At 41.1% G+C, this 27,511-nt stretch overlaps 1 protein-coding gene across 3 annotated transcripts in view; it reads left to right on the forward strand.

The window, feature by feature from the left end:
* Clpb (ClpB family mitochondrial disaggregase) overlaps positions 1–27,511 on the forward strand; it is a 142,276-nt gene that overhangs the window by 50,254 nt on the left and 64,511 nt on the right. For all 3 annotated transcript variants that reach the window (XR_013090402.1, XM_076846695.1, XM_076846697.1), the window contains exons 4-5: positions 4,277–4,380; positions 25,511–25,639. Coding sequence is in view for 2 of the 3 variants with exons in the window: in XM_076846695.1 (XP_076702810.1) it covers positions 4,277–4,380; positions 25,511–25,639 (233 nt within the window). In the remaining variant the exon portion in view is untranslated. The remainder of the gene's footprint in view (positions 1–4,276; positions 4,381–25,510; positions 25,640–27,511) is intronic.

The following is a 27,511-nucleotide window of genomic DNA, read 5'->3' on the forward strand; positions in this document are numbered from 1 at the left end:
ATACACTGCTGGTAGGTCTGCAAATTGATGCAGCCAATATGGAAAGCAGTATGGAGATTCCTTCGAAGATTGGAAATGGAACCACCATTTGGCCCAACTATCCCTCTCCTTGGTCTGTATCCACAAAGATACTTGGTTTGATTTAAGCCTAGATAATGTTCTGTGTGCACTTTTAGAACAGTGTGTATCCTGTTACTATTAGATGGAATGTTCTGTTTAATTTGTTAGGTCTATTTGGTATAAAGTGTCGTTTAAATTCAGTGTTTTTATATTGATTATCTCAATGATGATCTATCAGTGGCTAAAAGTGAGGTATTTTAAGTCCCCTCCTATTATTATATTATAGTTTCTCTCTCCCTTTAGTTCTGTTAATAGTTGTTTTATTACACAGGTCTTTGATGTTGGGTGCATATGTATTTATAATGGTTAAACCTTTTGATTAACTGACCCCTTTATCATTATATAATAACTTTCTTTGCCTCTTTTTACAGATTTCAGCTTAAAATGCATTTTATCTGTTATAAACATAGCTGTTCCTGCTATCTTCTGATTTTTATTTGCATGAACTATCTTTTTACATCCCTCACACCTTCACTCTGTGTTTTCCTCAGGTGAAGTAAGTCTCTTGTAGACATCATATGCTTAGGTTTTGTTTTTTAATCTATTTAGTCACTCTTTGTCTTTCGATTGGAGAATTTGATCTATCTACATTCAAGATAATTCTTGATAGGTAAAGACTTACTTGCCACTTGGTTTTCTTTTCTTTTTTCTTTTTTTCCTGGTTGTTTTGTAGATCTTTGTGCCTTTCTTCGTCTCTTGCTGTATTTTTTGTGATTGTGTGATTTTCTTTAATATTTTCTATCTTTTGTGTATCTACTATAGGTTTTTGCTTTGTGGTTACCATTAGGCTTTTCATAACAGGCTGTTTGAGCTGATTACAACTTAACTTTGCTCATATACAAAAACCCTGAGCTTTTATCCCACACACCCCCACATATATTTTGGTTTTGATGTCGCAATTGACATCTTTTTATATTGTGTATCCCTTAAATTTATAATTGTTTTTTAATAGTTTGTCTTTTAACTTTCATACTAAAGATATTAGTAATTTAAACATCACCATTGCAGTATTATTTTGAATTTGTATACTTATTTTTACCAATGAGTTTTATACCTCATATGTTTTTGTGTTACTTATTAGCATTTTTCTTTTTCAATTTGAATTCAATTCAATTTGAATAAGAATTTAGCATTTCTTATAAGACAGGTCAGGTGATGACATACTAAATCAGCTTTTGTTTGTCTGAAAAAATCTTTAACTCACCTTCATATCTTAAGTACAGCTTTGCTGAGTATGGTATTTTTCATTGATAGTTTTTTCTTTGAAGGAAGTTTCATGGGGTTTTTTTTGTTTTGTTTGTTTGTTTGTTTGTTTTCTTTTACTTTTACTTCACCACTGTTCTTGTGACCTGCAAGGATTTGGCCAAAAACTCTGCTGTTAGCCTTATTGTATACTGCCTCTTCTCTTACTGCTTTCAAGATCCTGTCTTTGCCTTTTTTAATTCTTAATTTCAGTGTTAGGATTGACCCAGGGCTTCGCACTTGGTAGACAAGTGCTCTTCCACTGAGCTACATCCCTAGTCCTGTTATTTCTTTAAATGGGCTTTCTACCCACTTTGTCTATTTTTTCTCCTTCTTGAACTATTATAATTTGGCTCTTTTGATGCCTTCCCATAAATTCTTTAAACTTTCTTCATCCTTTCTTTTTTCTCTTTTTTAAGCTAATAGATTCTTTCTTATGCTTGATCCATTTTGTTGCTGGTACCCTGTGTTGCATTTTCCATTTCATTCTATTCATTGTATTTTTCAGCTCCAGATTTGGCTATTTAAAATTTCAATGTGAGTGACATTTTTTATTTTGATCATTTTCTATTTCACTGGTTTGTTTCTCTGAACAAAATTAACAAGTTTAGAAGAGAAAATACATTCTATCTTCTTGATTTTTATTGAGGTTCCTAAAATATTTATTTTAAATTCTTTGCCAGGCAGATCATGAATCTCTACTCCTGTAGGATTACTTACTGTTCCTTTATTTTGTTGTTTGATGATGGTCACATTTTCCTGATTGTTCCTGATCCTTATGGCCACGAATTGGTGGCTGCACATTTTTTAAAATACCTTTGCTTTATTTATTTATTTATTTTTATGTGGTGCTAAAGATCTAACCTAGTGCCTCACACATACAAGGCAAGCACTATATCACTGAGTTTGCAGCCTCAACCTGCTGGCTGTACATTTGAAAGATGTAAGGAGTAACTTCAATCTTAAAGACTGGCTTTTTCTATAAAAGCCCTTCTCTAATCAACTCTTCCAGAGATTCTGGGCAGGCCATCCTGTGCAGTCTATGGTGGGCTTGTTGTTGGAGCCCACAGGCAGGGTGACATGGAGTCTGAGTAAGTGTGTAGGCCTGACACCAAGGTCAGTTGGTTGGGCCTGGAGCCTCTATCTACATGGCCTAGCCTGAAAACCTGGGTCCACAAGGACTGACCTTGTACTGGGGTGGATCTGGAGCCTAAATCTGCAAGGGCTGGCCTGCCACTGGAATGAACCTGGCACCTGGATCCACAGGGTCTGAGTCCATGGGATTCAGCCTGATTCCTGGAATCTAAAGGGTTTGTCCTAGAGCAGGCCTAGACTTGGATCCACTGGAGTCTAGGTCCATGGGGAACAGCCTATAATCTAGGATTGGTATGGTGCTGGAAAAGTATGGAGTCTGGGTCTACTGAGTCTGTTTTAAAGCCTGGAATCATGGATGTTGTTCTGGAGCCTGGGTGTGCAGGTGCTAACCTAGAGGCTAGGTCTGTGAAGACTGATCTAGGTCCTGGGACTTTAGGGGAACCTAGGTCCACAAGGGTAGTCCTAGAACCTGGATCTGTTGGGGCTAGGCTAGTGCTAGGTCTGCATTCTGGATCTACTGGAGTGTGGGGCTTCAGAGACCAGCCTGGAGTGTGGGTCTGTAGGGACCAGACTGAGATTGGGAAAGCTTGGTACTTGTGTCTACTGGTACTGAGATAGGCCTGAAGCTTTTGGCTGTATGAACCAGCTGGAGCCTGGAGCTGCAGGGGCTATCCTTGTACTAAGAAAGCATGGAGTGCGGGTCTCACACTGCCCACCTGATGACTAAGGCTCTAAGGGTGCTAGAGCAGGCCAGAAGTCCAAGTTCTTGGGGTCCAGCTCAATCCTGGATAATGAATCTGCAAGGTGCGCCTAGTGCTTGAGTCTGTGGGAGCTATCCTGGTGCTGGGGCTGCTCTGAAGCCTGGGGCTGCTGAGGTTGGCTTGGCCATGCATAGGTCAAACCCTGTCTGTGGCAGGACAGACTTAGAGCCTGGGACTATGTTACTTGGCTTGGCATCGGGGCGTGAAGACTTTTCCTGAGGTATTGGCCTTGGAGTCTGGAGCCATGGGGACTGTATGGTACTGAATTTCACAGTAGAGGGAGTGGTTTCAGGGTTCAAGGTAATGACCAGTTCTCAGTTTCCTTTCCTTCCCACACATGAAAGATATATGTCCATTCTGTGCTGCCTCAATTTGGGAGTGGGTGACAGGAGTAAAGTAAAACTGATCTTCCTACCTTCAGTGTGTTTCTTATTTTTCTGCTATACTTAGGTCCTGTAATATTTCACCTGTTTTTTTTTTCATCTTCTGTGAAATCTATTTTCACAGATGGATAATAGTTTAGTTCAAATTGATGGGGGGGGGGGGGGCGAGCGTGCAGCAAGCGCTGGAAATCCCTGTTCGCTCTCTTGGTGACATTCTGCTTGGAGGCCTTCCTTGATTCCCTCCCCTTTCCCCCTTTTCTGCACATAGTATTTCTCTCATCACAATCTTTATCACACTTTACTTTAATTTTATGCTTTGCAATTTTCTTCCCAGCAGACTGTCAGCCTCATATGAGCATGGACCCCAGCATCTAGGATAGTGACTAAGACATAGTAGGCATTTGATAAGTATTTGTTGAATGAATAAGTTTGTAACCCATACTTATGAAATTGGACCTTAGGAAGGTGTTAAGTAATTTGTCCCAAACCTCTTACCGATAAGTTTCAAAACCTATTTTCCTGCGTTGTCTTTTATACTCCCAGAGTTTGTGTTCTTTCCTCTGTACCACTCACACGAGCAGAGACAGACTTAGTCCCCAAACATGCTTCCAGATCTGAATCTGCCTCGTGAGCCTTTACTGCTTTTGATACTTCTGTCTTTCTGGTTTCTTCCAGTGTGGTGCAGGTCCTGCTTGCTGCTGGGGCTGACCCAAATCTTGGAGATGATTTCAGCAGTGTTTACAAGACTGCCAAGGACCAAGGAATCCATTCTTTGGAAGGTAAGCATGGGCTACCCTTTGCTCTGGGAGCTCTCTCCCATGGCTTCCACCAATCTTGCTTTGTGCCAGCACTACCAGCAACTCTGCAAGTCCCTTATCTCTGGGAACCCATGGATAACTCAAAGGACTTGGAATACATGCCCTTCACAGTTCCTCTGGCTCTGTAATTTAATCACCTCAAAAGATTGGAAAAGGAAACAAAAGCCTGAGTTCATCACCTAATTGTGGCACATTTCACCTGGTGTTCTTCTGAAAGTGCCTCAACTGGGCAGCCTGAGAAGAGTGGACAGTAGAGCAGATTTAAATAACTTCACGAACTATATATTTGCTCATCTTTTACTTCCTGCAGACTTATCCTGCCCAAGAACTAGAAAACAGCCTTATTGGTTTCCTCAACCTCAGAAGTCCCTAAATACTGAACTGAATAATTCTTTTTCGATATGTACAATCCCAGTTCTGGGATTGGCCCCTTGCTTTACTGTGTGATCTAGGAAAAATAGTGAACCTTCTTTGTGCCTTAATGTCTGTGCTTATAAAATGGGGTCATTGTGAGTGCCTCTTCTGGGATGTTGTGTGGGTGATAGTTGGAACAGAAGAGGTGATGTGCCAGGACTTGGTCACCTATATGTTGGAAGGCACCTGGGCATGTCAGTCCACATTGCACAAAATGGAGTTGAGAAGATAGGTTGCTTTGGCTGCAGACAAAAATGAGTGTTTTACATTTGAGTTTTTGGTTGTGCAGACTGTCCCCGCTTCCTGCCAATTGTTCTGGCTCTTTCAGAGAGACTGAGATTCCTTTGAAACTTCCAGGAGTAGAGCAGCACAGTAGGGGCTGCTTTAGATTTGGCAGTGATACCAGGAGAACAGACATCCTTGCTGACTGTCTGAGGGTCAACCTGAATCCTGGGGGAGAGTTAGACAAGGAGAGCAATGCATTCAGACCCCAGAGCTGTCAGTGAGACCATCAGACTGACATGGGTATGTGTGGCCCACAGCAGGAAAGTTACTACTGCTCCTGAAAGTTTCTCAAGTCAGTGGCATGAAGGAGTGTCCAAGAACATCAGGGCACTGCTGCCCATGTGAAATGTGAAGTCATCCTTCCCCATCTCTCTACCTCTCTATTTCTCTAAACCTGGTCTTTCTGTCAAGGTTTCAGTGCAGAGGTGACATCTTCCACAAGACTTCCCTGTTATAGTCAATAATCACAGCCTGCCCTCAGCTGCTTTTTTGAATGTTCCCTAAATTTTGGCCTGTTCTATGGTTACTTTACTGCTCTCTTCATCTGACAGTTCCATGTGCAGGCCGTGACCTGTGCCCCCTTGGATTTTCCACTGAGCTGGAGGAATTATATTCATTTTATGTTTCAAACAGGAGAATTTTGGGAGTACCAAACTAGCCCTATATTTGTTGCCTAATATGTGGAGACTCAACTTATGGGCTGAACTTTTCCTCACTCAAACCTAGCACTCCTTCAACCTCTTCACCTGCAAGATCTTTTTTTTGCTCACACCAAAAATCAAGGAGGAGCATTTGTGAGAAGGCAGAACCAGGAAGGAGGGAGGGGATTCTTTGAGTACCTTCTTATTTGCTCTTAGGATTCTAGCAGTGTTCAGGAATTTTTGCTGCTGCTGTTGTTGTTGTTGTTGTTGTACCAGGGATGAAACCCATAGCCTTGTGGATGCAAGGCAAGCACTCTACCACTGAGCTACATCCCCAGCTCGATTAATTTTTTATTTTGAGACAGGATGGCTTTGAACTTGCAATCCACCCACCTCAGCCTCCTGAGCTGCAGGCATGTACCATCATGCCAGGCCAGGAAATTTTTTATTTCACAGAATCTTAGGGCTATGAGTCTATCAGTCCAACTTCTGCTGTCACATTGGTTTCCACAACCTGCAGATTTTGTAGCTTTGTATTCTAATATTTCTCTCCAAAGTTATGCTCATATTCAACATATTATTTCTGGAAAGAGTCAAATAGTAAACATTTTAAGCTTTGTTGACCAGTTGGTCTTGGTTGTGACTTCTCAGCTCAGCCATTTAAGACAGGAGAAAACATGCACAGTGTACAAACTAAAGGGCATTGTGTGTGTTTCAATAAATCTTTATTTACAAAAATAGGCAGCAGGCAGGATTTGGCCCATAAGCAATAGTTTCCAACCCTGTTCTAGATCTGATCTTTTCTTTGCTTTTCTTATAACATTTTCTTTTCTTTGTATGTATTTTTCCCTTTAGTCTAACTCTGCATTCTTTTTAGCTCTTATTCCAGCCAGCCTACATAAGGTAGGTAGACAGTCAACAAAAATATTAGAAAAGGCTATCATTTTCCTCATGAAATACAGATGAAAATATTAACTCAAATTTTGTAGCTCTGCAAATTTAGTGAATAGGCTCTCTGTGGATTTTTTATTCAAAACCATTTATTGATCATATGTCTGTGTACTGGCACTGTTTTAGACGTTGACAAGTTAAACAAGATCTCTGCCGTTATGTACTTTTTCAGATTAAAATGTTTATGAAGGCTATTAACTACTAGAGTCCTAGAACACACATTCAGGACAATTTTGATGTGTTATTCTACATTCACAGCTATAATTCTTTTCCATTCTCTGTTCCTCCATTTTGTCATGAAATTATAAGAGATTTTCTCAGATTGCTTGCTAAAATAAAAATATGTCTAGCATTTGTCTTATTTTTTTACCCAAATAAGCGTTTCTTTTTTAAAAAAATTATTTATTTATTCTAATTCGTTATACGTGATAGCAGAATGCATTTCAATTCATAGTGTACATATAGAACACAGTTTTTCATGTCTCTACACAAAGTAGAGTCACAGTCATACCATTAGTGTCTTTGTACATGTACTTAGGGTAATGATGTCCATCTCATTCCACCATCTATCCTATCCCCATCCCCCCCTCCCTTTCCCTTTACCCTATCTAAAGTTCCTCTATTCCTCCCATGCTCTGCTCTCCATCCCCATTATGGATCAACATCCATATACCAGAGGAAACATTTGACATTTGGTTTTGGGGGGGATTGGCTTCACTTAGCATAATATCTACACCTAAATGCCATGATTTTATTCTCTTTTAATGCTGAATAATATTCCATTGTGTATATATACCACATTTTTTTTTATCCACTCATCTACTGAAGGGCATCTAGGTTGGTTTCACAATTTAGCTACTGTGAATTGTGCTGCTGTAAACATTGATGTGGCTCCAAAGAAAATTAAGTTATTCTGGCATATCCTGGTGCCAGTAATACCTAAGTGTTAAAAACTGATAATAAAAGATACATTCTAATCTCAAACAGGGAATATAATATATAACTAAAGTTTATATAAGTTTATATAAGTTTATATAAGTATATATAAGTTTATATAAGTATTACTTTATAAGTAAAGTTTCAAGATCATAAAAAAAATACATTCCAGAATTTTGTCAAGAATCATTGATAAACTCACCTGTCTGTAGCTTGCAAGATCTACCCTTCTCTCTCTCTCTCTCTCTCTCTCTCTCTCTCTCTCTCTCTCTCTCTCTCTCTCTCTTCCTTCCTTCCTTTTCTTTCTTTCTTTTCTTTTCTTTTCTTTCTTTCCTTTTAATAAAATTCCAGATTACCTCTGTCTGCCACAGTTTGGCAGTTCCTCTTATTTTCTGTGATATCAGTTTGGATTTGCACTGGTCTCCAACTTCATGTGCTCTGCTTTCTAGCTCTGGGATCTGGATAATGGCAGTCTTCAAGAATTGTGTCAGGGCTCTTCTCTCATTCCTTTTCAACCTAAATCTTTAGTTCTTTTTAACCCTTTTTCTATAAAGATACCTCATTTCTTTCTTCCCTTCAACTGTTCATTGCCTGCCTGCTGTGAGCAAGGCACCATGCCTTGATGAAATAGACAGAAATATTAGAATCCTGAGGTTCTCTTTTCTTTGGATTGGATTGACTTTTTTGTGGGAAGTTACTGGACTTGTGGGGATGTGTGAGGAGAGGGTAAAGTAGAACAAGAGGCACATTTCCCTTATCCTCTGTCTAAGCATCACAAGAAAATCACAGGTCATGATGGCTAGTCAGTCCTTCTCTTTTGGAGCATAGAGTCATTGTCAAAGTCCATTGAGTTCACTAAATTTCTGATAAATAGTTCCATGAACCTCCTCAACCCTCAGGAAGACATTCCTGTCTACCTTTTCAGTACTGTTGTGAAGATCAAGAGAAAAATATAAGATGTATGAATTATAAAGAGCTGTACAGTTGTAAATGCTTATTAATTCCATGTACTTATAATTCAGCATGCATTTATTGAGTGTCAGGCACTGGGCCAGATGCTGGGAATGTCTAAATGAACATACATGGTTTAGCCCCTGAGCGGTACTCCCAGTCAAGTAAGAAGATGGACCTATGAACAAGGAATCACAGAACAGAGTGGTAAGTGCAAAGATAGCTGCACAGAGGATGTAGGCAGCGCTGATAGAGATAGTGGTGAGCTATTTCTGAGAGCAGGCTGCTGTCTGGGATGTGTCACAGGGTAAGTGACTTTGAATTGAGTCTTACGGATGAGTTGAAGATTGATAGGCCAGCTAAGAAGGATGGACCTTCTGGGCAAAGGGAACAACACATGTGGAGACATGGGGTGGGATGAGGGGGTGAAAGCATGTAGCATCATCTGCCACAGTTTTTAGGAAAACAAGAAGTAAGAGATGGGTATTATACATAGGAAAGACCTTATATGGCAGCTGGAGGGAGTTCACACTGGCCTCTGAAGGTCATTAAAGGATTTTAAGCAAAGAAATATTGAATTCATATTTACATTTTAGATGGACTATGTTGACAGGGTAGAGGAGGACTTGGAGGACAGAGATTAATAATAGTTCTTGACCTTTTGGGGATGATGAACCCCTCTGACAATCTGATGAGATGTCTGCCATGCCCCACCCTCCAAATGCACTTAAAAATTCTGGTGGCTCCTACAGGTGATCTTTGGGAGTGGAGAAAGTAGTTGTTAGGAAGATATGAGGAGGAGGTTGGGTGCCCACTGGATTGCGAGAATTGATGGAAAAGGAGGCACCTGTGGTAGCATCTCAGTTTCTGATTTGGGTGAACAGTTGGGTGTGTGGGTCTAGAGCTCTACAGAGTAATTTAGCAGGAGATAGAGATTTAGAAGGCACCAGTACTTGCTTGGAAGTTAACGTAATAGATGTAACTGAATTGCCCAAGGAAAAGATTTAAAATGAGAGAGTAGGAAAACAAGTTCCTCATTCAGAGGAGAAAAGAGCATTCAGGTCAGGAAACTAAAAGGTATCAGAGATACTTTGTATCTGTCCTGCTTGCTCAGAACAATCACAGCCTAAGAAGAAAGGTCTTTGCCCTCCTTTCAGAGGCATGCCTAGGGAAACCTTCCCCCTGTCACATGAGAACTGCTCCTTAGAATGAAGCCTGCTCGACATAGTACCTCATGGGCTCTTTCACTTTTGTCAAGGTTGGTTTTTATAGATAGAGGTCAGTCTTCCTGCTTGGTATAGAAATCTCCTTGACCTGATTGTGCTTTCCATTCTCTTCAGCCTTCAGAGTGGTTCTTTAGGGGTACTGTGGCGACCTGGATAAAGGTTAGGCTTTACCACCAGTCAGTTGTGTTTCATCTAAGCTCTGCCACTGACTGGCTGTGTAATTTTGAGCAAAAGACTTATTAAGTCCTTGATTTTTCAATCTTCCCATTTTATAGGGTTGTTACAACAATTAGGGATAATCACATGTATTTAACACACAGTGATAGTTAATGAAGCATTTCTCTTTGGGAGAGGATTTTGGATCAGTATAAGGCAAGAAGCCTGCTTAGGAGTTAGTAAGCAACTAACTCTTCAAGGGGTAACAGGCCCATTTCTGCCTATCAGGGATTCTGTAAAGGGGAATCTTGCCTTGAGTCACTGTATTATGATCTCTAAGGTTCCTGTCAGCACTGTGATTTCTAAGGTTCTAAAAGCTCTCTGTACCACATCAGAGCAAGTAATGGACTTATAAGAAGTGGGATTTTGAGTTGGATTTTGGGGTTGAAGAAGAGAGGGAAAAAAGGAGAAAGGTATTTAAAGCAGATGATATTGCTTGAGCAGAGGCATGTAAGATGGGACAGATGTGAAAGGAACATGGAGATCACCTGCCAGCTTGTTCCCTAATTCTGGAAAAATTCCCTGCAATGCCTTGAACCCCACCCATGCCCACTCTAAGAGAGTTCCACTTGTGGCTGGTGTGGGTGGTGAGCTCCAATCCTCAGGTGGAGGTAGCAATAAATTAGTGATAACAGTAAACAAGTCGCCCAGCCGGGGATGCCGCTGGCTGCTTGTAAGTAACTGTTATAAACATCTAGTGTCTGGGGCTGTCAGAAATGCAAGCGAGTACTCTGAGTTCCTCTCATATGTACAATTAAAACAATAAAACACAGCAGAAACGTGGCCAGAGCAGGCCATAAATCAGCTTCTCCTCTCAGCTCCAAGTGACAGCTGAATAAAGAGGAGTTGTGCAGAACTGGGTTGGCACAGGCCCTTCTGAGTGTAGAGTGCCTGGCTTGCCAGGTTGGACCTACCAAGGCCAAACCCACCCATCCAAGAGCCCCCTTCCCACAGCTCCAGAGGCTGCAGGTCCTGGCCTGCTCCAGCTGACCTCCCCATCTCTTGTCTTCAGATGGGGGACAGGACGGTGCAAGCTGGCGCATCACAAAACAGTGGACAAGTGCCCAGGAATTCAGGAGGTGGCTAGGAGTCCCCACTGGCGGTAATGGAACTGCACTCTGTACTGTAATATTTCTCTCCCTCCCTGGGACATGTTTAGAAGTGGTCTCACCTGACTAACTCATCTACTCAGATTAAGTTAGCCACCCAGTGTATAAGTTAACCACTGTATATCCAGCTTTACCCAGGCACAGCGGAGAGAAGGATGTCTCTGGAGAGCACAAACTGAGATGGGAATCCTGAGGCTCCCAAGGAAATAGGAATCTCTTAGAGAGCTTATTTAAAATATAAAATAAAATAAAAACAAAAACACAGATTCCTGCCCTTCCCACTACCAGAGAGATTCTGATTCAGTGAGTCTGGGGTAGACCAGAGATTTCGCATTTCTGCCAGGCTCCTACTCTTTGGAGTAGCACTATCTAGATTACAGGTACTAGTTGCTGTCTTACACAATTGCTTTAAAAAACTCATCTGATCACTTCTCTAGAAGAGTTCTTATTTGTCACTTTAAGCTTCCCTCTTAGGGAGGCTATGTGCTTAAGTCATGGCATTGTGGGTGTGTAGTACACTAAATAGACCAGCACAGTGGGTCATGCCTGTAATCCCAGCTACTCAGGAGGCTGAGGCAGGAGGATCACAAGTTTGACACCAGCCTTGGCAACTTAGCGAGACCCTGTCTCAAAATAAAAAGGACTGAGGATCTATCTCAGTGGCAAAACTCCCCTGAGTTTAATTCTCAGTACAAAAAAAGAAAGAAAGAAAGAAAGAACAACAACACTTAATAGGTATGACACCTGGAACAGTATTCTATAGTTCTCAGAAGTTTTGTTTTCTCTTTATAAAACAAGGTTTTTATTGAGATAGAACATAGAAGGAATTCCATTAATATAAGCCCCTGTTTTTGCATTCTCATCATCTTCTGCTTAGCTTTTTTTTTTTTTTTTTTTTTTTTTTTTGTGGTACTGGGGGTTGAACCCCAAGGCCATGTGCATGCCAGGCAAGTGCTGTATTACTGAGCCATATCCCCAGTCCACTCTTTGAAATTTCATTCAGCATCTTTGGCAGAGCCATTCAAATACTTTTTCATTCTAGCAAACAATTCTTCTCAAAGAGCCAACTGTTAATTAGAGTCCAAGAAGTGGCTTAGCCATTACCTAATTGTGTGACCTTGGGCAATTCTTTCTCTGGGCTTGTTTTCTCATCTATAGAGAATATTTTCTTCATCATAGGCTTGTTATAAGAATCAACATACTTAAGAAAGCACTTGAGAAAATACAAGGCATCATCATATGTAAAATACTAGAAAGAATAGCAATTCATAATAAAGACTGAAGACATGACCAAGATAATATTTCACAGGGATTCATTCAGAGGTGCAGATAAAAGTACTGTCATAACTTCAGAGAAAAGAAACTCTGGCTGATACACTAGGAAATAAAATAATACTTGAGCCTCAAAATCAACAAAAGTTTTTAAGTAACTGCATGGGGGTTGCTAGATAGCTGTGGATGAATCTAAGTGGACAATGGGAATACTATGTCCAAAACTCTCAGAAGTGGAAATAAAAAAGTTATGATGTTTCTGGCTGGTAGTTGCATGTGTTAGGGTGCAGCATTTATACAGCAAAAGTTCTGTTTTAGACAGTGATGAGCCATAAAGATGCAGCATTAGTAGATGAGCCAGATCATTGATGCTTGGACTTTGCCCTTTAGACAGAGATGAGCCTCAAAGATCCTACAGGATAGAATGCTGTAGGACCAACTCCTTCCAGGATAGAGAAGCAGGAGAGGTGGTCATGAGGCCACTGGCCACAGCAGCAGCAAGTGACAGTTGTTGATCCTGTATGTTCATGGCAACCCCAAAGTGTGGGCACTGAAGGAAACTGAAGCACAGCAGTGATGTCAAATGCAACAGTATTATCCCCTGTTCTTGAATAGAACCCCACAACCATGTGAGCCTGCATATGTCCCTCACTAACTCTGCCAAGAACCTCTGGCTTGTCCACAGGCTTTGTAATCTCGGGCCAAAAGCTGTTTGTGCAAGTTATTTTTAATAGTGTCCCTACCTCTTCTACACCCTTATCCAGGCCCACTCAGAGCCTTGTTGCACAGCCAGGGCCAGTGGTTCTACATGTCATCTGTCAGCAGTGCCAGCCACCACAGAGTCACCACGACAATGAACAATGTACTGTCACTTCATCAGCATTTTGGTCAACTTCAATATTAAATGTATCAGCCAGTTAGGTTAATTGTTTCCATCCTTTAGCTCTTAAAAAAAAAAATATATATATATATATATACATATACATATATATATATATATATATATATATATATATATATATACACACACACACATCTCCTAGGAGAGGGAGATAGACCCATTGACATGTTTTATTAAAAAGAATAAATTTGATGCATTTATAAAAATAAGAAAATGTGTGATGGGGTGGCTAAGAACTAGTCTTGTGATTTTTAACTGATTTACATATTTTGTGTATAAATATTTTTTCATCAAAAGTTCCAAATCAGGGATGGGTCCCACACACCACACAAAATATATTAGAGACATTTATATGGATAGCAGGAAGGGAGACAGAGGGCTGAAATTTTCCAGGCACCCAGTGATTGATGGGGGCTGAGGCTCCCCCTGACGCTTTATTGAGTTTCCGATGATTATCTCTCGCTGAGACATTTTTTACAGATGACGGTCGAGCTGTCACAATGGACCATGGGGGAAAAAAAACCAACAATAATAACACTTTAATCTTTTTACTGCACTGCTCCCTAGTATCTCAGATTCATCTTCCCTGACGCACGCAGTTCATTATTCTGCCCCTCCCTAGATGGGAAATAAAGGAAAATAAATATATATGTAGACACACTTACCCACATACATACACACACACACACAGAGTATATAAAAGAGACCACCTCAGAACCAGAGAGGGGGAGAATTTATTGTTCTTTTTGCAAGTGTTGAGGTTTATTAGTAGAGATGCTGGGTTGGCTTGGAATTGGCTATTAATTACAGCATTTTGTATTTGTTTTTTATTGCAAGTTTTTAACATCTTGAAGAGAAGGCAGAAGAGAGACAAGCAGGTGCAGAGATGGGTAGTATTGAGGGACGAGTTGGATCAACCAGGTAGCAGCCAAGAGGCAGAGAGGGCAGGCTCCTTCCGCTTGCTGTTGGCCTGTCCCAGAGGGTCTCTGGAGCCAAAAAAATACCCCAGTGGTTAGGATGATGCACAGTATGGGGAGAGGAGTAGTTCAGGATAATTGTAGGACAAATCAGAAGGGCCCGGAAATCTCTGAGCAAGTTATTACTCAGAGTTGGGAGAGGTGGGAAGTAGAGGAAGTTCAAGAAGAATTATGGATCTATAGATAACAGAATAACAAATTCTTAGGAGTTTGCCTCACCTTTGTGAAAGTGAAACCTGGTCCCTGGAAAGCCACAACTGGCTCTGTGGTCAAAAGAAGGGTCCTGGTCCGAAGAGGATGTCACACTGACTGTCTGGGGCCACACGTGAGGTCAGCAACCTATCTTCTTCAATTTCCTTGACAAACTTTCCAGTTTCTCCTTCCTTTTTAAGGAGTGAGATAAGGTGGGCTTAGGTCCCTTCACATGTCTCCAGTGCTGACCCATCTTCCCTCTAATTCATCAAACCTTTTCTGAGCTTCTACTGTGTGCCAGCCCTGTGTTGAACTGGATGCAGTGATGATGGGGTGAGCAGGCTCCTCTTCCTAAGGAGAATGCTTCCAGTCCATGGAAAGAACCATTTTCAAGTAGGGGCTGGTCCTCACGCCAAGGCCAGCATCAGTGACCATGAGTGCCTTCCCTGTATGAAGGCTAAGGAGATCTAGGATATACAGTGTCTATCCTTCAAGAAGCTATTTTCTTCCTGGGGAGATGGGCTTAACATCCATTTGCTAAAGCAGTATTTATTGAGCACCTGCTGAATTTAAGAGTATGCACATGAAAAAAATCTGAGAAGACACAAGACTATGTGAGAGGAAGTATCAGCTAACTTGATATAAACCAGACATTACTAGAAAACAAGGAGGAAAAGGGAAATCAGGCTGTGTGAGTCATAAACTATGTGTGCAAAATGTAAGTAAATAAAAGAAAGACATAATAAAGCCATGTAATCACATAGAAAAAAGAATAAACACCTTGGAATTGAAGAAACTCACTCAGTCATTGACTGTCACTGTGATTTGTTAAAGTTACATAACCTAAGTCTTGATTTCTTCATTTATTAAATAGCAATAATAATATGATAGCCTAATATGGTTCTTGTGAGAAAAATAGTTGTAAAGTACGGGGCACACAATAAATGTTCAATAAATGTAAACCATTATTTTCTGACTAACAGGTAGATATTTAGTTATCTGAATATTAGAGGAAGACTTTTAATCTTGGGATTTTTAGCCTTTAGGACCCTCTACTGAGTATGAAAAGGGTCCTCTGCCCTTCTACAGTATTGGTGTTTGATGTGATTCTAGCCAAAGTTAGGATGGCATCCAGAAAGGAAGTGATACAATAATAAATTTAACATTTATTGAGTCCTCATTGCATGCCGGTCAGTAGGCTTAGCTCCTTACAAATGTTTTAAAATACAACAGTTTATTGAGATTTAATTTATGTACTATATAATTCACCATGAAAAGTAAATGATTCACTGATCTCTAGTGTGTTCACAAGAGTTGTGCAGCCATCACCACAAACAATTTTAGAACATTTTCATTGCCTCATAATGAAACCCTACATATATTATCAGTCATTCTCCATTTCCCCTCCACTACCCCCAATTTCTGGCAACCAGTAATCTACTTTCTATCTCTATAGGTTTATGTCTATTAGATATTCCATATAAATGAAATCATATAACATATTGTCACTTATGAATGACTTCTTTCACTTAGCATAGTGTTTCATCTGTGTTGTAGTATGTATCATTACTTCATTCCTTTTTATGGTTAAATAATATTCTGTTGTATGGTTAGAGCATATTTTGTTTATCTATTCATCAGCTTAGAGGCATTTGGGTGGTTTCTGCTTTTTGTGGTTACAAATAATACTTCTAAAATATTTGTGTATGTTTTTGCATGGACATATGTTTGAGTATAACTAGAAGTAGAATTCTGTGTTTTCAGTCTTTTTTGAGGATCTGTCAGATTGTTTTCCAAAGCAGCAGTACCATTTAACATTCCCACCCTCTATGTGTGAGGGTTCTGGTTTCTCTGTGTCCTCATTAATACCTATTATTGCCTGTCCTTTTCAGAATAGCCATCTCAGTGGGTGTGAAGTGGCGTCTCACTGTGGTTTTGATTTGCATTTCCCTGATGGCCAGTGATGTTGAGCATTTTTTTTCATGGGCTTTTTGGCCACTTATATATCTTATTTGGATAAATGTCTATTCATATTCTTTATCCATTTTTAAAATGGGTTTGCTATGGAATCTTATGAGGTAGAAGATATCTCAGTTTTACAAATGAAGAACTGGAATCTCAGAGATGTTAAATATTCTGACCAAGTCACATAATGAGTTTTGCTTCCCAGACAAATTTCAGCCCCCAAGTTTCTTTCTTTCTTTCATCCACACACACACAAATACACACACACACACACACACACACACACACACATTTTTTTTAGTTGTAGTTGGATAGAATATCTTTATTTTATTATTTTTATCTTTACGTGGTGCTGAGGATCAAATCCAGCACCTTGAATGTGCTAGGCAAGCACCGTACCACTGAGCCACAATCCCAGCATCCTCACCCAAGTTCCTTTCTAATATGTGATGTTGCCCACTGAGGATTCATGGTAGGATCACCAGGATCCTCTTATGAGGGTTTTGACCAGCAGGAAGGGAGCATGAAACAGAGGAGTTGAAAATCTACTTGGATAAATCCACCAGGGATGGGTAGGAGAGGACTGTGAAGTCAACAGAGGAATATGGATATGTTGCAGGTTCCAGGATAGGGGAATACATGTTAATTAAAAATTATCATTTTCTAGGTACCAGTTTAATCCTATTCTTATTAAACAGCATCATCTCAAATTTTCACAGCAACCCAACCCAATTAGTGTGCACTATTTTACCAATGAGAAGCTTGTGGCCTAGGAAGATGAAGTAATTTTCTAGAGGAAGAAATTAGGATTAGGATCGAGGTCGCTCAGGCTCACGATGATGAATTCTTTGCTTTTAGAGATACTCCATAAAAGACAGAGTTTTTTTATATTATTTAAGCTCTTGAGGGGAGAACCCATTCTCTATCCCATGGCCCAGCCCATGGAAAGTACTTAAAGTGTGGATGAACAAAGAAACAGACTGCAGTGTGTTGTGTAGGATTTAATTCCAACTGGGATTTTTAAGAGGGGTGGTATTAGGAGGTATTCTAAACATGGGGTTTGAGGAGAACATTGTGTTGCCCAGAGGACCTTGGCTTCCTTGGAGCAGGACCTCACAGGGTGGGTTTGGCTAGGCTTGTGTGTTTCTGAGACCATCGGGGCAACTGGTTCTCGGAGTGATCTCAGGAGCTCCTGTATATTCCCAGGTCCTGCCTTTGACTCCAGATGGCTAGAACAGGGACCTTATAATTGATATATTTGCATCAGTTACCCAGGTGACTCTGTCCCCACTAAAGCCTGAGAACTACCCTAAAGAAACACTTTTCTACTTTAAAAACAAGAAGCTTTGGGGCACAGAGGGATTGAGCCACATATTAAGTTAATGTAGTGAAAGGACCAGTCTTGAACTCAGTTCTCTTATCTCTTGGTCTGTTGCACTTGCTGATCTTGAACTGTTTAATTTGTTAACAAAAACCATGCCTATAGCTTTTATTATCTAAGTCCAAACCCCTGTCAGGATCAGGGCTCTACCTACCTGGACAACCTCATCTCTACCCATGGCTTCATCTACCTTAACTTGGTATTCCAGGCTCGCTGAGGGGCTCCCAGGTTCTTGAATAAACAAGTGATACAGTTTTTACTCTCTGGCCTTTGCAAATGCCACTTCCTCTCCCCAAATGCCTGTTTCCATTTTTATGTGGCAAGCTTCCCCTCATTCTCAGGATGATTCTTCTGAGTGACTCCTCTCCTGGCCACATTACATTGTGCCCATCTTTGCTCCCATGAGACATGTGGTCCATATCATAGCATTAACTAAACTGAAGGAGCTCAGTATTGGTGTGCTCATGGTAGGTGGATAGGTGAAGACTCATGTGAGTTCATTGCCGAAGCTGCATGAAATACTGAAGTCATGCTGTATATAGTACAGAAAATATTGTGAACTAGTTACTGTCACCCCTGAGAAGCCTAAGATATAATTGTGGAAAGTCAGAACAAAAGGGAAAAATCTAACATAAGAAAGTATTATAAGCAGAGTTGTAAGACAATAAATAATTAACTTCTAAATGATGACCTACAGGCAGTCCACAATACAGTCATTCAAAGCAGAGCTGGGAGGATGGGGACTTCCTGGGAGAGGAAAACTTGAATTGAGTTGGGATTTGTTTGTTTGTTTGTTTATTTTTCCTACTCCTCTGCCAGGGGATTAATATCCAGAATATATAAAGAGCTCAAAAAGTTTAACCAAAATAAAAACAAACAACCCAGTTGGGCAAAAAGAACTAAACAGTCATTTCTCAAAAGGCAAAACACAAATGGCCAACAAAAATATGAAAAAGTTTTCAACATCTCCAGCAATTAGGGAAGTCTCACGCCAGTCAGAATGGCAACTATCAAGAATACTAATAATAATAAATTCTGGCCAGGAGGTTGGCAAAAAAGCACACTCATACGTTGTTGAATTGGGTTTTTAAGAGCAGGCAGGATTTGGAGAAGGGAGAAGGGCCTTCTAGGCTGTGGAAGGAAGAGAAGAGTATTACCTTCTCCAGGGACAGTCTCCTGTTGACCCAGCACAGAAAACCTCCCTCACCCCCAGTGTGAGAGGCAGAACTGATGGCTCCCACTGAGGTTGAGGGGCAGCCTGCTGACCCGGCAGTGACTGTCACTCAGGTTGCAGTGGGGATTTAGTGAGACAATACATTAAAAACACTTGCCATGAGAAGGCTCTGTTTCTCTCATAGTATGAATTCCCAAAGGAAAATTAATGGATATATATACTTTATGCTGAAGCTCAGCACACTTCCTGGTTTGAATGGTGGTGGGAAGGATGGAAATGATGAGACAACACGCTCATTCAAATTGGAATCCCAGGCCCCTCTACTTTCAGACAACACCACAATTCTCCCTCCACACACACTGCAGCCGTGGGGGCAGTGCTCTGATTCTGTCTGTAGTGCTAATGACAGACACCTCAGCTACATCCTTCTGTGCTTAGAGGCTTGGGTCCTCAGGTGGGAGGAAGCTGAGATTCCAAAGGCATCCTCCTGGAGACTTGATCATTTCACCTAGACCCTGAGCTGGCCCTGAGTTATGCAAGGCTTGAGCCCGTGGGCATTGGCAGATAAGCTGTGTGGTGTGGAAGACGGAGCAGAGCCCAGGCAGGCTTATGTCTAGTCCGAATTCATCACTGCTAACAGTATAAGTCAGGCCCTTTAAGCCTCGGTTTCCTCATCTGTTTAATAAAGATAGTAATATTTGATCTCTGTGCCCTTCCTGGGTTGTCATGAAGGTGAGGAAATGAGCACCTTTAAGTGTTTTATAAGCTGTAAAATGCTGTACAAATGTAAGGGTTAGTCTTGTACTTGTCTTACTACTCAGAGAGGTTCCCTTTTATGGAGACGTGGTCCTATCTCTGAAGGCAAGGGCACTGCTGGACACTCCATAACATTGGAGGCTGAGCCTGAGGGAGAGAGGGACTTATAGTGCAGTTTTACCTTGTACCTATACAAGTGAGCAGTAAATAAAGATTTTGTTATCTGGAGACCACTCATCTCACCTCTTTCACCTTTTTTCAGAATCTCCCCTGATATACTTAGCAATGTGATGTTACAGGCACCATGCCTGGTTCATACCTGTGTCCCCAGCGCCTAAGGGAAAAAGCAGGATTAATAAATGTTTAAACTTGTTATCAGATTTCCCATGATGTTTATTCAGTATTTCTAAAATTATTGCTTATCATGTTCATTTTACAGATAGAAGAACTTAGTAAACGGCAGAGGTAAGATTCAGAATGTAGGGCCACTTTACCTTATAAAAACTATTTCTCATCATGGGAAGTACTGTTTTTTGTTTGTTTTGTTGTTGTTGTTGTTGTTTTGTGGTTTGAAGATGTTGGGGAGTGTTCATGGTTTTATGAAAGGTGTCAGAGACTCCTCTCCACCTCTACTGACTCCTTGGCCCTGTGAGGGCAGGAGAATACCTCAACATAGACCTGCCATTAGCTCCCAAGAATGACCTCACCATGGCACCTAGACATAGACTTCTGAACATCAAAGGTAGAGGTGGGGCAGAAGAAAGCAGAGTGATACCTATCACTCCTCCTGTGGTCAGAGGGGTGTAGGACCCCTACAGGGATAGGAATGGCAGGCTGGGAAGGAAGGCAGGAGTCTGAACCTTCATCCCCCCTGTGCTGGAGACAGGCTGGTAGATGTCTTTGTTGGGAAGGGGGTGGTTCACTGGCTTCAGAATACTACCTTGGTGGCCAGCTGCTGGGACAGGCTTGGATGAATCCCTTGAGCTTCTGTGTGTGTGCTTAATCTTCCTCAGTGAGGGTGGAGTAAGTGTGTGCATTTGAGGGATGCTACTCCTCTCCATCACCTATTTCCTACCTAAAACCACCTTTTGTACCTTGAGAAAAGTACAAGATCTAAAAGGAGTGGCTTCAGTTAGTTAGGATCTAGGACAGGGCTCCTAACACTGGATGATGTATGGAGGAGCTTAATGCTAAGAGCACAAAATGGGCCTCTATCATTCTGCCATCCTTCTGAACTCCTGTATAAAATGGGAGCATAAACTTAACACTTCACACAGTTTTTCTGAAATAAAAAAGGAAACAAAACTGCTTTGCAGATTATAATGCACTATTCAGTACCAAAGAGTATTCTGTAGAACACCAGTACTGCAGAATTCTAACAAGGATTTGGTGAAAAGCCAGCAAACAAGAAACTGCTGACCAACACCAAATGAAACATGTGGTTATGACTTCAGACCTACATTCTCATGCTTCCTGTGCCTTTCCCAGAGGAAGAATATATTCAGGATTTCCCAAATGAAATATTCCCCACCCCCAAGGAAAAAATATACTTTTGGAAGCCCAGACTAGATAGAATTATAGCTAACATTCATTGAGAAGTACTTTAGGTCAGACACCATCTCAGATTCCTTCATTCAGTATCTAGTAATCCTTAAAATGCCCAGTGAATATGTTATTAGTACTCCTCCATTTATAAATAAAGGAACTTGGCCCAGAGAAGTTAGGTAAATTGTGAAAGATGACACAGGAAATTTGGAACTGGGATTTAGACATAAGCGGTCTGGCTCTAGAGCTTAACTTATTTAACAGCCCAGCAAATACTTGTGGGCTGGTTTTATTATTTTTTCCAAAACCAAAACTAATGTACATATTGCCTATATATGTTATATAGATTGAATATCCCTTATCCAAAATGTTTAGAACCAGAATGTTTCAGATTTTAGAGTTTTTTGGATTTTGGAACATTTGCCTAGATTTTACTGGTTGAGCATCTTTAATCCAATCATCTGAAATCTGAATGCTCTACAATCACATATTTTTTGAGCATCATATTGGCACACAAAAAAAGTCTTAGATTTTAGAGCATTTAGATTTCTGGTTTCCAAATTATGGACACTCAACTTGTGTTTATTTGTTGGTCCAGCAAGTATTTGTCAAGCACATATTTATGGCCAGACACTATGCTGGGCTCTGGGGCACAACTGTGGAAAAAATAGGTCACACTACCTGTCCTCATTGGGCTTTTGGTGTAGCAGAGAAACAGTCATATAAGCAAGTGGTTGCAGCAGAGTGTAATAAATGCTGTCACTGGGAGAGGCCTGTAGCACTGGAGGAGCTCTTAGGAGCAGTAGCTACCTCACACTTAGGGGGAGTCACTGGGGGAAGTGACTTCTGATTAGAAATCTGAAAATGAATTAGAGTCAACAACTGAATGTCTGGGGATGGGATGGTGTTCCAGGTGGTAGAATAGTGTTTTTAAAAACGCAGAGGCAAGCCGGGCACAGTGGCACATGGCTGTAATCCCAGCGTCTTGTGAGGCTGAAGGCAGGAGGATGGTGAATTCAAAGCCAGCCTCAGCAACTTAGCAACTTAGCGAGACCCCATCTCTAAGGACTGGTAACGTGGCTCAGTGGTTAAGCACCCCTGGATTCAATCCCCAGGGTCCAAAAACAAAAAAAACAAAACAAAAAAAACTCAGAATCAAGAAAGAGCATTAGGAAGGAGATGGTGAAAAATGAGATCACAGAAGTGAGCAAGAGTCCTTTTCATTGCTTATTAGCTGGGCTATGACATTGTTAATAAGCTGACATTTGAACCAAAGCAGCCCCAGCATATTACTTGAAGTCGGTTAGCTTTTATGGTAAGCATCCTATGTATATCTCTATCATTGTACTTGGGAGATGTGTTATAAGTCTGTTCAGCGGTCTGATTCTTGCATTAGGCAGTTAACTTCCCAAAGTCAAGACTATGTGTTGTTATTTTTTGTATCTCCAGAAGCTACCACCTTGCACTGGTGCTCATTAAATGTTGTTTGTTGAATGAATGATGGGTTTTCTTTTTTAAATGGATGACACCCTTCTTGCTTTCTTGAGCCAACTATCACTTTTCCTCAGGTTCATCATTATATCTAGCAGTTAATGTCCTATGTGGCAGTTCAGTGATGCCCTTAAGGCCTTTAGAGGTGCTGTGCTCTGAATTCCTTTTGCAGCATTTCATTGTCCTGTTCTTTTCCCTCCCTGCCTGGCCAGTGCTTGATTGTAATCAATCTGCTTGATTCTAAAGCATCTTCCCCAGCCTTCTTATTTCTTTCTGATCTGCAGTAGGCTAGAAACAAGATCACCTAGCATGATTTGATAAGACTATTCGTGAGTAGGAGTTAGTAATCTCTGATTGAGATCCTAAAGGGCTCTTAAGGGGTAAGTGTATATGCCATTGCACATGGGACTTGTATGTTAGCTGCTCAGAGAATTTCTTACTTCCTGTTCTTCCTGCTCCGGAAAGGTCATCTAACACCCAGGGGTAGAAGTGAGAGGTTAGCAATCTGGAGAGTCCCTGTCTGGACTGGAAAAAACGGTTGACCATTGCTTCTGTAGACCACAGAGAGAATGGTCTGGTCGCCAGCTCAGGCTCCCTCAACTTTATTCTGGCCAGACATTCAAAGTGCTTCCACCCAGGCTAGCTTCTTGGGATATTGGCTACAACCCCCAGGCCATTTCCTGGTAAGGGCAGGTCTGCAGAGAGAATGTTTGCATCTTTGCTGGAGTGGAAAAGAAAAGGGAGTAAGAGCCAAGGCTGGAACTAGAACATCCAGGATCTGCTGCTTTTTTGTGGGCTCTGGACTCCCTCATTTGCCAGATGAGGGTGACAGCATGATATGATGGGAAGAAAAAGTAAGGACTCAGACTTTGGTTCTGATCCTCACTCTCCCACTGCCATTTTCTCTATGGGGTGTGTGTGTATATGTGTGTGTGTGTGTGTTGCCCAGACTGTCCTCAAACTCCCACCTCATCTTCCCAAGTAGCTGTAATGCGGATATGTACAACCTCTCAGCTTCAATTTTCTCATCTATAAAATGGGAATAAGAATACCTACTATGTTAGGTAGCTGTGAGAATTAGATAGGTTTGTGTGTCATAACCAGGCCTGGCACAGAGTAGAAGGTGGTCAAAAATGAAATCAGTTAGTGTTAGAAAGGTCTTTGGAACTTTAAATAGGAAGTCCAGTATTGGAGGAGAGAAAATGCATAGTCTTCATTCCAAGAGCACTCTGAGAAGAATGTTTTCAGAATTACCTGGTGCTTTTGACTACCTAGGCAAGGTCACCTCCTGCCAGAATATACCCCTTTATCACAAGAGAAGTGAAAGGAGCCTCCTATTGCAGGCCATATGGCATGAAGAAGTGGTATGGGAGGCAGACCCAGATTCCACCCTCAACAAACCCAGCTCTGAAGGGAGCATAAGACAGTATCCAGAGAGTTTTACATTAGGCAGACAGAAGCACCATCACCCAAGCAGAACAAGTAGAGCTCTGTGGGACCTCATTTCCCAAGGGAGGGCCCAGAGATGGGATGACCTTTTAATCCACTGTCTAGACAAGGGCTCTGTGTGGGTACCCAATGCAAGAGTCCTATAAATTGATGAAACTGATTTTAGATATAAAACTAGTTTTATATCAAATGAGAGAGGCTCAGGAATTTAGCTAGAATGAGCCTAGGAGCTTTTGATCTTTGATCACACAAAATGTTTATTCTTTCTATCTTGAAAAAATGTTTACAGTCACCACACATGGTAGCACTTGTGTAATCTCAGGTACTTGGGAAGCTGAGGCAGGAGAATTACAGGTTCGAAGCCAGCCTAGGCAACTTAATGAGACCCTGTCTCAAAATAAAATAAAAAGGGCTGCAGATGTAGCTTACCTAGAGCACTTACCTAGCATGTGCTAGGACCTGTGTTCAACCCCTCTGTGTGTGTGTGTGTGTGTGTGTGTGTGTCTCACACACAATAAGTTTACAATATTTATTAAAGGTAAAAAATTGGATTATAAATTGCATACACACTAAATTTCAATTTTGACGGGGATATGCACATATATATAGTATGAAATTTGGAAGGACATATACAAATATTAAATGTACTTTCTCAAGTTGCTGAAATATTGATCCTTTTTCTACTTTGTACTTTTCCGTGGTTTCAGATTTTTGCTTGCTTTTGTAAATTTTTAATTAAAATTTCTTACTAGATTGTAGCCAGAACAGAGAGGTGTGTTGCTCTTCTGCTAAGAACAACCCCTATTCCCTATCTCAGTCTACTTTTTTCGCATGGATAGCTCCTCCTCATTCTTCCAGACTCCATCTTCTGGGATCCTCTCTTCATGCCCAGGCTGAGCTCCCCCTGGCTTTCTATATCATCCCATTATACCTCTAATGTAGCATTTATCTCAAATAGTACTCTAAACTTCTGTTCATTGCCTGCCTCCCTCCCTCATCAGATTAGGTCAGAGACTATAGTTGATTCATTTCATGTCCCCAAGATTTATCCTAACACATATTAGATGTCAGTGAACATTTGTGGAACTAACCAGACTCTGTTTTATCTCCTCTTGCCCAGCACAGATGGCCAGGCACATGGTGCATGTGCCACTTAATGTTTAGTAGTTAGGTAGAGGGAGTGAGTGACTAAACAGAAGATAAAGTGGTGGCTCAAGCATATGTTGCTAATGGAAGGGTTTATGATGCTGTCCCCACAGTTCTGGTCACACGAGAAGATGACTTCAACAACCGGCTGAACAACCGTGCCAGCTTCAAGGGCTGCACAGCCCTGCACTACGCTGTCCTTGCTGATGACTACCGCACTGTCAAGGAACTGCTTGATGGAGGTGAGAGCATGGTGGAGGAGGGGCGGGCAGGGGAGAGAGTCCTTGGCAGGCCCTCCACACCAGAAACACCTCATTTCCCCAGCACCCTTGTGACTCTCCCTGACCTAGAAATGCCTCAAGGGTCATGGCACTTCCCTAGAGTGACAAAGCACATGTGTGATGTGCTCTCTTGTAGCTGGTGTGTGTTCTTTGCCCATGTGTGTGTGTGATGCTCCGTACCACCCTGTCTGCATAAACTGTGAGAGTTTTCTTGTTAATTTTTTATTTGTTTTAATTAGTTATACATGACAGTAGAATGCACTTTGATGCATCATGTATAATGGAGTATAATTTCTCATCCTTCTGGTTGTATATGATGTAGAATCACTCCAGTCGTATATACATACGTACGTACATAGGGTAATAATGTCTGATTCATTCCACTGTCCTTCCTACCCTCAGGCCCTCTCCCCTCCCTTCATTCCCCTCTACCTAAAGTAACTCTGTTCTTCCCTAGTCCCCTCCAAATTATGAATTATCATCCACATATCAGAGAAAACTTTTGGCTTTTGTTTTTTTGGGGATTGGCTTATTTCACTGAGCATAACATTCTCCAGCTCCATCCATTTACTGGCAAATACCATAATTTCATTCTTCTTTAAGACTGAGTAATATTTCATAATGTGTGTGTGTGTGAGATTTTAAAAAAACTTTTTTTTTTTTATCCATTCATCTGTTGAAGGGCGCCTAGGTTGGTTCCATAGTTTAGCTCTTGTGATGTGGCTGCATCACTGTAATAGGCTGATTTTAAGTTCTTTGAGTATAAACTGAGAAGAAGTAGGCCCTGGTATAAACTGAGAAGTAGACCCAAATCTTCACCATATCAGCTTAGGATCTGACCTCCGTAACAAGACTCCTAAAGTGCAAGAAGTAAAATCAAGAATCAATAAATGGGACAGATTCAAACTAAAAAGAGTCTTCTCAGCAAAGGAAATAATAACATGAAGAGAGAGTCTACAGAATGGGAGAGAATCTTTACCATATGCACCTCAGATAAAGCATTAATCTCCAGGATGTATAAAGAACTCAAAAAACTTAACACCAAAAAAACAAATAACCCAAGCAATAAATGGGCTGAGGAACTGAACAGACACTTCACGAAGAAGAAATACAAATGATCAACAAATATATGAAAAAATGTTCAACATCTTTAGCAGTTAAGGAAATGCAAATCAAAACTAAGATTTTATCTCACACCAGTCAGGATGTGAGTGGCACGCTCATATGTTGCTGGTGGGAATGCAAATTTATGCAACTATTATGGAAAGCGGTATGAGTTTTCTTCATTATGGCTCTCCCTGAAGGTGTTCTCTCTTCCCCTATGACCTCCAGAGCAGGGCCAGGGAAACAAGGGAAGGTCCCTTCAAATCTCTGCTCACCTAGTCACACAGATGTCTCCCTTGATCCTATCCCACCCTGGTCTCAATTGGGTCCTTCCATTACTCTTAGTCATGTTATCCTATTCTTTTCCATCACTGCACTCATCACAATCTGAGATTGTTTTCATTTTTTCAGTAGCCCTCTCCCTAGTTTGACTCTGTGCTCCCTGAAGGCAGGAACCATACTGATTTATTTAAGTGCCCCCAGTACTTAGCATAGTACTTGTACATAGTAAGTACTCAGTAAATATTTGCTGAATGGTGAATATCCTCCTTCTTGAGGACATTACTTGAGTTGAAGGAGTAGTATTGTCGTCCCTGGACTCATGCTGGACTGCCTGTCAAATTCTGGTAGAGTTACCTGCCAGATAACTCTCAAGAAGTTACTTTCTGTCCTGCTTCCTCTTATCCCAGACCAGCCTCTGGAAGCATCTTGCCAGCACATATGAGGTGC

The sequence above is a fragment of the Callospermophilus lateralis genome, chromosome 2 (assembly GCF_048772815.1).
Source record: "Callospermophilus lateralis isolate mCalLat2 chromosome 2, mCalLat2.hap1, whole genome shotgun sequence".
Lineage (NCBI taxonomy): Eukaryota > Metazoa > Chordata > Mammalia > Rodentia > Sciuridae > Callospermophilus > Callospermophilus lateralis.